This window comes from Mustela putorius, unplaced genomic scaffold, assembly GCF_011764305.1.
Source record: "Mustela putorius furo isolate JIRA1106 unplaced genomic scaffold, ASM1176430v1.1 tig00000832_pilon_pilon_pilon, whole genome shotgun sequence".
NCBI lineage: Eukaryota > Metazoa > Chordata > Mammalia > Carnivora > Mustelidae > Mustela > Mustela putorius.
The window spans coordinates 1,420,220-1,434,389 of NW_025421491.1; the positions used below are offsets into that span (position 1 = coordinate 1,420,220).

At 48.0% G+C, this 14,170-nt stretch overlaps 1 protein-coding gene across 1 annotated transcript in view; it reads right to left on the reverse strand.

Moving 5' to 3' along the window:
- The window catches only part of HUNK (hormonally up-regulated Neu-associated kinase), a 99,289-nt gene that overhangs the window by 33,311 nt on the left and 51,808 nt on the right, over positions 1-14,170 (reverse strand). Inside the window, exon 4 of the mRNA XM_004757560.2 lies at positions 9,163-9,298. Coding sequence (XP_004757617.2) covers positions 9,163-9,298 — 136 coding nt within the window. The remainder of the gene's footprint in view (positions 1-9,162; positions 9,299-14,170) is intronic.

Here is a 14,170-nt window from a genome sequence, read left to right on the forward strand (position 1 = left end):
TGGATTTCCGAGCTTGCTTTTGCATTTGTGTTTACTAATACACAACCTTTGCCCAAATACAGCACTCTTATTATCACAGACTAATGAGGAAGGAACAGAAATGAACTCTGGGGGTGGGGGGTGGAGTTCCCAACGTGCACAGCATCACCTGGAAATTTGGATCTGCAAATTCTGGGACCCCGCCCAGAATCTCTGGGGATAGGGCTGTGGTTGTGGGCTGTGGGTTGTCACAAGCCCTCCAGGTGCTTCAGAGGCAAGATCAGGTTTGGAAGCCACTGGAAGGGTGAAAATGGGGGAGGGGGAGAGTTGAATTACCACACAGCAAAGGGCCGAGCAGCTCAGAGCGCCTGTGCCCAGCAAGGAGAATTGTGCCCAGACCTCTTAGAGCAATTCTATTCTCACGGCACCTGTCTAATGCTGCCCATTTGGCTATCTGGGGATTCTTTCAGTCTTGGTTAAATTTAATTTGTAAATTAGTTTGGGGTTTTTATTTGTGCAGGGCAGTACACAAAAGGAGTTTAATCTTATGTAGCGTACATTCAAGTACATTAAGCAACACTTAAATAAAATATAAATTACTCAAGTCAATATATATAACTCAACTCTTAAATTAAAAGAGTTCAAGACAATGCCAGGGGTTACCAAGAATGTTCTTCCCTTTTAAGAACAGTATAAGATACTCCAATTTGAAGAATGCTGCCCTATGACCTTTTCTATTTCCCTTTGTCTTCAGGGGACATAGAGCTTCCTGTGACAGGTGGGGAGAATAAAATAGTGCTACATTCTGTAGGAGGCAGGACATTATGGTCATCATGGAGGGAAATCCGACTGAAGGACATAATATGTAACATGAGGACCAACTTTAAAGCCTTTATGAAAGTTTCTTTCTGGGGCTCAGCTGGGTAAGCGGCTGCCTTCAGCTCGGGTCATGATTCTAGAGTCCTGAGATCGAGTCCCACATCGGGCTCCCTGCCACTCCACCGGCGGGGTGTCTGCTTCTCCCTCAGACCCTTCCCCCCTTCATGCTCTCTCATTCTCTCTCAAATAAATAAGTAAAATCTTTTTAAAAAGAAGAAGAAAGTTCCTTTCTTCAAGGTGTCTTTGAGACATCTGCTTGCCACCAAATGGCTTCAAAAGAAGACGTTCCGGTCACCACCTTTCTCCATTATCTGGCTGAGACCCCATATAAAGGAAACAGATGCTTGTTCTAAAGACAGTGCTGGTGACCCTAGGCAGAGGAGTCCAACTCGATGGAGTGAGTGGTTTATAAAAACCGATTCTTTTACCAAACCGACTCTCAGAATTTCATGTCGCTTGGAGAATTTTATCATCAGCATAAATAGTTACAAGTCATTAAAGAGAACCCCGCGGTCTCATCCGGGGTCCCTCCTCTACAAAACATTAGTAACAACAGTACCTCCTTCTCAGGCTGTATGAGGGTCAAATGAACTATGCCACAGAAAGTACTGGATTCTGGGCCTGGTACAGACTCAGTGCCTGATCAACGTGATGGGCTTCATCACTAAACTTTTAAAAACCACAGATACAAAGCTATAATTGTGATACAATTGTATCCTGTTGCCAAATTAATAATGGAAATCTACGTGAAGAGTCATTTCGTCCCAGGAGATTTTATAAAGAAACAAGATCGAGTGTCTTCCTTCCTCTCCTCCAGGCTTTTCATACATGTTTAATATTGGGATAAAGGGAAATCTCATCCCTCTGACATTTCAGAAGTATGTGAGAATACCAAGGGAAAAATGAGGAATGCAGTTTATAAACTTCTGTAATCCCACAGAATTAGTAGGAGTCCCAAGACATGCTCAGAATTTCCTGATGTGTCTTTTGAAATATGGTCCAGGGGCTTTCTAACTGTTCCGTGGCAGACATGGGGCCCCCAGGAATCACAAATGGGTTTTTTGCTTAATATTTTTTAAATTTATTTAGTAGAGAGGCAGTAGAGGGGCAGAGGGGGAGGGAGAGAGATTCTCAAGCAGACTCCACGTGGGGTGCAGAGCCCAACACTGAGCAGGGAGCCTGCTTTTCCCTCTGCCTGCTGCTGTCCCCCCTCTCTCTCTCTAGCTCTGTCTCTCTGTCAAATAAATAAATATTAAAAAATAAAATAAAGCCTTGAAAGTAGAGTGGGAACAGATCTGTCCATTTGGAAAATCTCAAACTTCATGACTGCTCCTTAAAATGGACCATGAAGGAAGCCATTTGTTGTGGATTTTAACACGTTTCCTTCCCTTTTCCTTTTTCCTTTTACATGTACAGGTTAGCTACAAAAAAAAAAAAAAAAAAGCCTGAGATTTTATAACTGAAAAATTTTAGAAGCTAAAGGAAATCTGTCTGGTAAAAGTCAAAAGCCCTAAGCTATCCAAAAGAAGTCATAGGTCTCCTGTTTCTACCGCCTTCTCCTGCCATTTTGAGGGGGTATAAATGGAGAGAAAATGCAATTTCTTCCCCATTGGACCACTAGCAGTAGCTGGTGATATCTGTCAGTATTTACAAAAGAGAGCCTAAGGGCACCTGGGTGGCTCAGTGGGTTAAAGCCTCTGCCTTCAGCTCAGGTCATGATCTCAGGGTCCTGGGATCGAGCCTTGCATCGAGCTCTCTGCTCAACAAGGAGCCTGCTTCCCCCTCTCTCTCTGCCTGCCTCTCTGCCTGCTTGTAATCTCTCTCTGTGTCAAATAAATAAATGAAATCTTAAAAAAAAAAAAAAAAAACAGAGTCTAAAGCCTAAATGCCTGAGCAGAGCTGGCAACAAGATGGCTCCCATTCAGCCAACTTTTCTACCCAAAGGGGCAACACCAGGGAGAGATTTTTCCCACTAAGTGAAAAGAGATTCAGAGAGACTGGGGTGGTGGTCTGGGTGTGTTGTACACCAGCCTCCAATAGGCACAGGTCTTCACATAAATACTTCACCCCCTCCCACTCTCACCCCCAACCAGGCACTCCCAGGAGAGCAAAGAGCAACTTTGGTTGAAACAATATAGCATTTCCAATGTTTTGGGGATTGGACTCTCAATTTCTATTTTCCTTACTCTTAGAGATTCACCAAAGTTCTCAAAAGGGCTCTGTAATGTTCTGAAAATAAAGTTAATTTTTATTCTTTTCATTTAAAAAGTACATCTGGATTAGTGTTTTTTCTTTTCAATTAGCATATATGCCACTCTGAGGAAAAGTCAATTAACCATAAAAATGGTTCACTACCACAGAATGAACATTTTTGGTTTCATGTCTGACATCTCAAAGTTCACTAGAGATCAAGATATGCCAGTCACCTCGATTAAAGGTAAGACACGGATGATTTGAAAGATACTCATAAATGAAAATGAAGACCACTGAAAATAGTAAACTGACATTGTTAATGCCTGATTCATTAGAGGAGGAGGGTCCTGGGGGCCCAATTAATGGAAAGAGCTCTCCTTCCGAAGACTTCCATGAGTGACAAGCTGGTTTTCTTCTGAAGTCAGTCCCAGAAGTCTTGGAGAAAGGCGCCATCCATCCGTCAAAGCCCAAACCTCTGGGAGGCAGAAGTTTGCTCTTGATTTGAGAAATGAATTCTTCATTCTGTTGTTTCAGAACGATAAAAAGGATGTTTTATACTAACAGTGTCTGACCCAGAAAGAAAATTGGTTCCATTTTCTCTCTCCTTCTTAAATGGCCTTTTAAATTAAATTCTCTTTGGGTTTTCCATTTCCAACTCTGCCAGCAAAGTCGTGGGCACCAAACAGAAACCCAACCAGTATCTCAGACACAACATCCCAAAGCAGTGGAAAATTAATCTCTTAAAGAAGGTTCTGAAGTTTTTCATTTTCTCCAGGATCAAGAATGATCGTCATCAGGTTTTCATACGTTCCAGCCTCTGCATATGCTGTTCCCTCTGCATATGCTGTTCCCTGTGCCTGGAAATCTTCCTCTCCTCTCCTCCACCTGGCAAACTCCACTTTATGCCTCAGACGCAGATTAAACTCTCCTCTGATGGCTTCTTGAACTCACCCAGCTATGCAGCTGGGCCCCCTGAAAAGCCGGAATTGTTTACAGGTAATGCAAGTAGGCAAGTACGTGTGTTAGTGGCTCCAGGCCACCATGACAAAATACCACAGATGGGGTGGCTCAACCAACAGACATTTTCTCACAGTTCTGGAGCCTGGAGCCAACATGGCGGGGCTGTGGTGGGCTCTCTTCCTGGTGTGCAGATAGTCACCTTCTTGCTTTGTCCTCACTGTCGGAGAGCAAACAAGCTCTCTGGACTCTCCCTTCTAAGGACCCTTATCCCATTATGGGCACTCCACCCTCATGACCTCATAAAGGCTCCACTTCAATTCCTAATTCTGGGGAATTAGGGCTTCAATGTATGGATTTGGGGGGGGGGGGCTACAGTTCAGTCCATAGCAATCCATAAGTGTGTTCGATTGCAAAACAAAACAAAAACCCAAATCCCACACATTCCGTACCACTCCCCTCATCACAGGGTGGAAGCTTCTCTCTCTCCCCTTGATTCCGGGTTGGCCTCGCAGCCTGATTTGCCCACTGGAAGGTTAGTAAATATGACACAGACGCTTCTTGAAAAGCGTTCATGCACTAGGGATTGCCCTCTCTTACTCCCGGGGGAACCTTCCACCATCACGTGAATGAAATTCTGCATATTTTTTGGTCTTCTTTGTTTCTGGTTTTCATATATCCAGTAACTTCTTACTTATGGGTAGCAGCAATGCTTGAGAATTTGGATTTACAATCGAACCACATGGGGCTCTCAGCTGGGTGGCTGATGGGGGCTTCCGCTCGGCTGGGTAAGGGATGACCAAGAATTCCGTTGGTCTACTTCATTCGTCTGTTAGTGAGCTTGATTCAGTACAGGAATCACTTCCTACTTCCTGGGAAGGAGAACGGCTCTTGAGATCTGGAGTGGTAAATTTTGACTCCTCAGTTTACTTTTGGCCTTTCCTAAGATTTCAGAGCTTAAACAACAGAAATTGATTTTCTTACAGTTCTGAAGGCTTGAAGTCCGAGCCAAAAGAGTCAGCATGGTTGGTATTTTCTGAAGGCCAGGAGGGAGAACCTGTTCCATGCTGCTCCCAGAGCTTCTGGTGGTTTCTGGCAATCTGGTATTTCTCAGCTTGGAGATGCAGCATTATGGCGTCCCTCTGTGACTCTCTTGTGTCCCAATTTCCCCCTTTATAAAAACATCTGTCAGACTGGATTTTATGACCTCATGTTCACTGGGTTACCCTTATAAAGACCTTCTCTCTAAATAGCATCACATTCTGAGACACTGGAGGTTAGGACTCTGTCATATCTTTCGGGAGGAGAACCCAATTCAATCCGTAACACGTTGTTACCCACCTGCTTATAATTTTCCAGTGGCTTCTCAGGACCTTTAGGGCAAAACCCCAAACCGCTTCCCACACCTCCCCTCCCCACCCCCACCCAGCCTTGCCACATCCTGTTCCCTGGGCCCTGGGCCCTTCTCCCTGACACCTCCCTCTCCCCAGAGTGCAGTTCTACTCATCCTAAGGATCTGGCTTTGAGGTCTCCCCCCTGGAGGCCACCCCCATCCTTCTTTGCTGTCCACCTGCCTCCTCCTCAGCCGTTCCCACACCCAGCTTATAGCTTGTTTAAAAACAGTCTGTCTCGGGGCGGCTGGGTGGCTCAGTGGGTTAAGCAGCTGCCTTCGGCTCAGGTCATGATCTCAGGGTCCTGGGATCGAGTCCCGCATCGGGCTCTCTGCTCAGCAGGGAGCCTGCTTCCCTCTCTCTCTCTCTGCCTGCCTCTCCATCTATTTGTGATTTCTCTCTGTCAAATAAATAAATAAAATCTTAAAAAAAAAAAAAAAACCGTCTGTCTGCCCCACCAGAACATAAACCCCACAAGAGGAAGCACAATGTAGTAGAAGTAGAAGCAGTGAAAAGTGACCATTTAAGGCCAACGCTAGTGTCAAGCCAGCTTGGTCAAATCCTGGCTCTATACCCACTATCAGTGCCACTTGCCTGAGAGCCCAATACTCCTTGGGCCTCAGTTTCCTTATCTGTAAAGTGGGATCACAGAGCCCTCCCTTGAAGGGTTGTTGATAAGATAAGTTAATGTTGATGAGATAAGTTAATACTTGCAAAGCCCCTGGAGCACTGCCTGTCACTCCGTCTGAGGGACATGAGCGTTAATAATGACCTTTATGGGAGCAGGGACTGACCAAGGCTGTTTGGCTATTTTACTCCCCGTTGTGCACTCAGAATTCGGCACAGTGCCCGGCTCAACCCCTATTTGCCAAATGAACAAATTGCTGGTAAGCTATCTCTGGCTCTCGTGGCTTCTTTTTGTTTTCTAAGCTTTATCAACGGCTTCTAAAAGGGGCCTCACTGATGCTGTGAATTAGGCATGGGTCCTGTGACCTCATCCCCTAGAGAACATTCCAGGGTCAGCTAACCCAGACTTCCCCCAGGGAAACCTCGTTATAAGAATAAAACAGAGTCCTTCTCGGCTGAATAGGGAGAGACTCTCCTACCACAACTCTCCCCTGCAGGGTACTAGCACACGGAGTCCTGGTCTACCTGGGATCCAGAGCTCTATGCCACAATCAACGAAAGACCAAGGTGTATAGGGCGTGTTACTTTCTGTCAAAGACTTCCCCACACATCAATCTCTGACACCAGGACCAAGAATGAGGCCTGATAGGAGCTTTTCAAAAGACCTGAAGCTGCAAATCACCTTTTTGTCAGGGTGCGGGGGAAGCAACCAAGTGGGAGGTGAGTGGAGAAACATCCAGCAGCTCCAGACAGCCCAGTGGTGACAGACGCCGGCGTGGGGGAGGGGAGTGAACATTCCGGGTCACCCCCATCCCTCCCGCAGCTTCCCTTCCACTCTCCCTCCTCTGATGCCGAGTTCCCCATGGAATCACTACTTCTGGCAGACGGAGGGGGACAGGACGGGTGGCAGGAGACCACGCCCCTTTCTTTGAATCATGGGGTCCCAAAAACTGAGAGAGCCCCTGGGGTCCCTAAATGTAGCTTTCTTTCTCAAGTCCAGGGACTTGGCAGGAGGGGCAGGAAAGAAGCCTGAGCTCACGCCTGACCCTCACCTGTGCTGCCTTTTACAGCTGGTGCCTTTCATTGCCCCTTGGATTTCCCCAGACCAGGAGAGACTGCGTCTTCCTGTGCTACAGTCAGCACAAGGGGATGAGAGGTTCCGCGCCGGTGAAACGTGCCCAGGAGCTTCCCTGAGGCTCTGACAATCCACAAGGCTCCTTCCCTCTACCAACGCTTCTAGACAGCGAGGAGCTGCCTGCTTTGCGAGTCACGGAGCGGAAAGGTCCCCCTTTGTAGGCTGAGCCCCGTCACCATGACAACTTGTGCTGACACCTATCCTTCCATCCCAGGGACAGCAGGGCTGAGGAGGACACTGTCACCGGCTCTCCGGCTGCCGGCTTCTCATTCCCGTGGCCGTATCCCGCTCACCCACCTGTTACATCACGCCTCGGAACCTCGTGGCCTTTCAGGCTCCCTGTGCTCTACAGCCTTTTTACTTTAATTTTATTTTTTGTGCATCAAGGGTCCCTGGTATAGCTCTCCATTTAGCATAAATGAGTTCCCCGACTGTTAAGGAGAGAAGGTGATTACAGACTCTAACATGTATATTCTTCCCTTAATAAATATCTACATGCACCAGACACGCGTGAGAGTTCTTCAGCACTGAAAGCAACAAGAATGGATTTCACCTCAAGGGTTGACTCTGATCCCTTGGCAGTGCTTTCCAACATTGTGCTAAGAAGGATTCTGAGGCCCTTCTGGGCCCAGAATAAAGAGCCTGTGAGTCACCAATGCCGACCAAACAACCCAGGGCACCTCAAGGAGAAGGTTTCCTCTGCCGGGACTTCCTGCCCCCACTCCCACCCATTCCAGTAGCCCCCCCAGGACCCGCTCCCTGGAGTCTGCCTGGCTCAATCCCCAGCTCCACCACTTAGTAGCCCCGTGACCTTAAGAAATTTTATTTTTGGCTCTTGCGATGGGTTTCTTCTTCCATAAAATGGGGATAGTGGAGAGTAACAGCTTCGCTGGGTTCCTGTGAAGATTAAGTGCCATACACCATGCATGGGGCAAAGGTTCCCTTTTCTCCAAACAGGACGAGGGACAGGTAGCGAAAGGGAGAGAAGTAGGGGAATTCCAGAAATGTGTGGGGTCCACACACTCTGGGTTCAAACAAGCCACCCTCATCGTCAGCTTCCTTAATCAGGAGCCCCCCTCTGTCTGCAGCCCACCTCCCCTCGGTCAGGAACTTGATCCCCACCCCGGAATCCAGGATTCTTCTCGGCTCCCTGTACCATGCACACCTGATGTTGAGGGGCTCACTCGGCGTGGGGACCATGGGGACCATGGGGACCCGGACTCAGCAACTCCACGGCAACCCCTGACTCATCCCTTCGGCGGTGACTGAGTTTGCCCCAGGAGGCCCACGCTGTGCGGGACACTGGCGGAGCGGACCCATCAGGTCCCCGTGCTCACGCAGCATCCTTTCCTGACTGGGGAGACAGACACTAAATGGATTCACAAACCATAATATGCCAGGCTGCCATGCGTGCTAGCGAGGGCTATGCAAGGGTGAGGAGACAGCATCATGGGGGCCTTTCTCACAGGGAACTCAGCGATGCATTCTGCGGGGGAGGAGAGGGGACACTGGATTAAAACCAGAACGTGGGAATGGACAGGCCACCTGAAGATCTGGGAAATGGCATTCCAGACCCGGGGCCTAGCAGGTGCAAAGCCCAGACTTGGGAAAGATGAAACAAAGGCCAACGTGCCTGAGGACTCGTGAGTGGAGGGTTGGGCAGGAGGCCCAGGCGGCTTGCTTTCTGGGACCCCTGGAAAGCCACGAGTTGATTTTAAAGCAAGGAAACCACAGGAGTGACTCCTGAAACCAGAACATGAATTCTGGGAGCTCAGGACCCTGTTTTCTTGTCTCCCCAGCAACAGAATGAATTTTGGCAAAAGCCTCTCCGGTGGTCTGTGCAGAACCAACCAGAAGGCACAGAGGTGGGAAGCCAGGCCCCAGGAACCGCTGGATATCTGTCCCAGAGCAGGTAACACGACACCCTTCTCATGGAAAACTCAGGTTATTTTGTAAGAAAGGGAGATCGGACGCGGCAGGAGGGCACGGTCCATAACTCACATGGACCAGACATCGATTTTGGGGCCGTATTTCTTCCTGGCGAGAAGTTCAGGCGCGGCGTAGGCCGGGCTGCCGCACTGCGTGCTGAACGGGTCGGAGTGGCCCAGGATCCCCGCACAGTTGCTCAAACCAAAGTCTGCAAAGAGGGGAAGACAATCCGAGTTAGAAAACTGTGAAACAGAAGAAGGAAGGAAAAAAAAAAACAAAAACAAAACGAGCAAACAAACAAGGAACAAACAAACAAAAACCCCACAAAGCCAAAAACAACAACAACAACAACAAAGCCAACAACCAGAAGGCAGCAGGAAAGGAAACATTCTCTCGGGCTGACACATCAGTCAGGATCCCAAAGGAACACCGGCAGCTGCAGACCATAACCTCCGAATACGGGTCTCAAGCCTGGAAACATCGGACCTCAGGCCTCACTGTAAGATCCAGCTAGAGCTAAAACGATGTTGCACCAAAACATATTTACACCAAACCTTGCAAATGAGTCATCTAGGAAAAAAAGGGGAGGCTTCGCTTTCTAGGACGAAAGGCAAGAAGAGAGGTCGAGCGGAGGCCTCGGAGTCAGCAGTCCGGCTTTCCAGGGGCCACGTGTGAAACGCAGACGGGAGATCCGTTTTCTCTGGCTGGGTCAGCGTCACCCCAGGTGACATGCGATCCCCCCACGTAGACTTCACTTTCTTCAGCTCCATGTTTCATGTTATGCAAGTCATTGGAAAATGCTCCTGATGCACGTAGCCCTACGTGGGGATTGGAAGAGGGAAAACCATACCCCCGACGATTTAGACGATGCTGAGTGTTGGCTTGAACGCTCACGCCAGGGGACAGCTCGGCGACCTCCTAGCGTTGCCTTGTTCTCGGAGGATGAAGCAAATGGGAAAAGCCAAGAAGAGCCCAATGCCTCCAAAGCTTTTCTTTCGTGTTTACGTTTTTGATCCTCAGGCTACGGCAACTGACAGGCGATCAGCGACGTCAGTGTCTCGTCCTCACCTGACATCTTTCCTCCATCTTTGCTGGTCCCCAGAATTCAGATCATGGCTTCTCCTTTGAACTCCAACATGAATATTACGGTTCTCGTCCCCCAAACAGGAGACTCTGCGCACAGGGCTCAGTGGCCAGAGACGGGCTCCATGTGTCTTGAACAAAACCCCTGTCTTTTTTTCCTCAACCGGCAGGATTTATACCTGCTTTCACGACTGTGTTTTCTCCTTGACTGACGGGCCACCACCTGCACATGCATGAGTGCTCTAACCTCTCCGGAAGGTTCAGGAACAGAGGAAGACGGGACAGGACGCGAAGGGACTCTCTCAAGTCCACGAAGTGACTCACACCCCGGGTCAAGAGGTCCCACTAGAAATTCTCCCCACAGTCGCTGGCTAAGGCTGTGTCATGAAGGAGCGTTCCTAAAAAGAACCCCCCCCAGGCAGAGCGCCGAAAACTCTTCAAGGCTCCAGGCTCGGAGACGGAGAACCAGAACCTACCCCGGGGACTGGCAAACCACCCGGGGATGCTGCTTGTGGACACAGTTAACTCTTCCTTTGTTTCTGGTTTTTATGATTTCATGTTTTCTTCTCATGATTTCCCTTTGCTCCCTACACTCCCCCCACACCTCCACCCTCCCTGCCCCAGTCCATACCAGTAGGTCCCACATAACCTGCCCAAAAAGGCCCCTACAGGAGCCACGGGGCCCCCAGTTCACCATCTCAAGGGAAGATCTCTGTGCCAAAGGATCTGAGGGCGCCTGTTCTCAGACCTCTCGGACCGTGTGGTATCGCCTACACGGGAAAAAAATGGAAAGGCGAATATTTTCATAAGAGGAAAAATCATAGCGTGCTTGAAACGGGATGGTTGCTTAAGTGTTTTAGATCTGCAAATCACCCTAAAGGAATTTTAATAAAACAACAAATGCAGAAAGAACACCATGCAATAAAGATTACATTGTTTGGGGGGCAACATTTTAAGGGAAGTTTCGCAGTCATGTTAGAGGCCTGATCTCCTAGGAGTCCCGTAAAGTTTCTCTCTAGATTTCTGACATTAAATCAAAAGACTCGGTGTCTAATCTCAGCGGGGCGCCATTCCCAGCAAAGGACTGCCTCATTCAGGTCTCTCCCTCCACTGGGGTCTGAGAAGAACAGTGGGACACCAAGAGGGCAGGGCGGGTAAGAGACCAGGTCACCCCCGACCTTCCTACCTACCCCCTTCAGCTCCCCCCTACCCTCGCTCTGCTCCCAGGCAAACTGGAGAACACAGCGCCTTGCCTTGTCACAAGGAGTTTCAAAAAGGTAAATTAGCAGCTGATCTGGTGGAGGGAGGAGAAATCTGCATTTTAAATGACTTAAGGTTGACCTCGCTGGAAGGGATTCATTTAAAATGTATCCTAGAGAAATAACCGGTCCTTTTCACACCCATAAAGGCAATTATTAAAATGTTATGCACGGGCCTATAATTAGAACAGTGAAACTAGAGAGAGGTCCGCCTCCTGGAGTGTCCCCCAGGTCTGCCCCAATTAGATCTGGTAAATAGAGAAGCCCACGAGCCTCAGTTTTCCGGGAGCCACAAAGCGAATCTCACAAAAGGTCCCAGGGAACCCTGCTGTGGGACACCAAAGTGAAAAACCCGTTCTAAACCATCAAACATCAGACTGCTTTTTCTGAAAGGGGGAAAAAAAAATCTTGATTAAATCAGACCTTACCCCAGTTAGCTCTAGTTTATTTGAAACATGGTGGACCTGGCTTAAGTAAATGCATTTAAATCGAATTATTTTAAAGAAGGAAAACTATTATATGAGGCAATGCAAAGAGCTATAATCCATCTTTGAAAAATAACGAGGTAATGCTTTTGAAGAAAAGGTTCAAAGAGCTTTCGAGTTGCAAAAAGACAGTCACAGAAACATGGGGTCCAAATGGCTTGACCCAGGGGCAAGAAAACGCACATGACCCCGGGTCTTCCCTTCCTCCAGCGCCCACCACTAGCTTCGTGATTGACCCATTGGGGAAAATCGGATACTGGCCAACACAAGGCAATTCTCAGTTGTCCTCTGCTACTGTAACGTCTCCTCGGATTACGGGTGTGCGGTAGGACTTCTGGTTAATCCTGGTCATAAGGGAACTGGGAGCTACATAAAAAACTCCAATAATGGGAAATCCAAAGATCAGAGCCTCCTTGCCAGCAGTCTTGGAAATGGTGATCTCTGACACCACCGACAGAACCCACTTGCGTCCCGGCTTGGATGCCTGTCCATTGGCTGCCATGTTGAGCGGAGATGACTTGAGGCATCCGAATCCAAATCCACCATCCTGCTCTCCTCCAGGGGAACCGTGGGCTCCCACGCACGGAGGGCTTGTCTTCCTCTCACTTGCACGGCTCTGCTCTGAGAGGGTTTGCCAGGCGGCCAACCTGTAAGCTACTTATCCATGCATCTGCCATCTACAGAGATCGGTTCTTCCAGAATCTTCTGAGCACCCTTCTAACCAACAAAAACAGCTGTGCTTTTCAACACCGCTCATTCCACAGTGCATTTCTAGTGTCATACGTGATTGTCCAGGACTATCACTTGGGGAGAAAAGAGAAAGCAAGCCCCCAGGGGAAGGGAGGCAAGAGGAAAGAGAAGGGGCAGCGGGAGTAGCACCAGGGTAGGAGAAAGATACAGCCCCTGGTGACCTGCCTTGGCCTCAGTCTGGATGGTGCACGGGGGACATGAGCTTAGCCTTTACTATAAAGGACATCCGGCCTTCACGTGGCCTACTTTCTTTTGATCTGCTGGAAATCAGAACCAGTAAGACATCCACAGGAATGTCAACGTCTGTCTTGTTTAATGTTTCTGTATTTGGCCCTCGGGACAACTGAAACACGACAGTGAAACAACACAATAAAAAGAAAACTCTTTGAATTCTCCATTATAAAGCAGCTGATCTTTAAAATCTTTGGGAGGAAATTAAAAAAAAAAAAGGTTCCCTCTGGTTAGTTTTCTAAAAATCGGTATGTTCATTCATTAACACCTGTCGGTGGTGTTTAATCAGCCAGCCAAGGACTCCTGGTTTGGGGAGCCCAAGAATCTAACTGGGTTACTTGAATGACATGTTTCGGAGAGTCTAGTGATGGTGTTTAGTAGTTGCCAAACAAAATTTCCTTCTTGGGGACAAGAGTTAAATTCACACTGTTCTATTGATCCTTCTCTTTTCTCCTAATATAAAGCCTCTTCAAGCCATCGAGATGGAAAAAATGACTTGCACCTGAGGTGGAAAAAACAAAGAAAAGAAAGGAACCAACGATGGGGCTCACATCTGGGTGTAAAAATGACGCCATGAGACTTTGGCCAAGAGCAATCATTCAGGCAAACAAAAACGGAATTCTTCTAGAAAATGAGTCATGGAGTGACCTCACTTATGGGCCCTGAATTATGAACCAATTATGACTCAGTCTATCCTGGAACTTCCTTCTGATTACCTTCCTTCTAAATTCTCCCTCTGTGGGGATTTCTCTCTGCACAGCCGCCATTGTACGATGGGCTTGGCTAAAACACAGAACAGTAGTGGGGTTCCCTTTTACTTCAGTGTCCCGATATTCACAGAAAGGGAATTCAGCCATGGCTAAGCTAAGAGTAGGACTTCTGAACACAACTATTTCCCATTATTTTTTTTTTTAAAGATTTTATTTATTTGACAGAGATCACAATTAGGCAGAGAGGCAGGCAGAGAGAGAGGAAGGGAAGCAGAGTCCCTGCTGAGCAGAGAGCCCAATGTGGGGCTCCATCCCAGGACCCAGGGATCATGACCTGAGCCAAAAGCAGAGGCTTTAACCCACTGAGCCACCCAGGCGCCCCTCTCATTATTTTTAAGAAGTTTTATGGTTAATCGAAATAAAAATAACCACTGTAAAATTCAGATCCACCTGAGTGTAGGCAAAGCTGAACTCTGGACAAACCGTGGAACACGGAACCAACAAATACTTACTTATAGCTATGAAATTCATTTTGTGGTCACTTTACAGTATTTCTACCTTC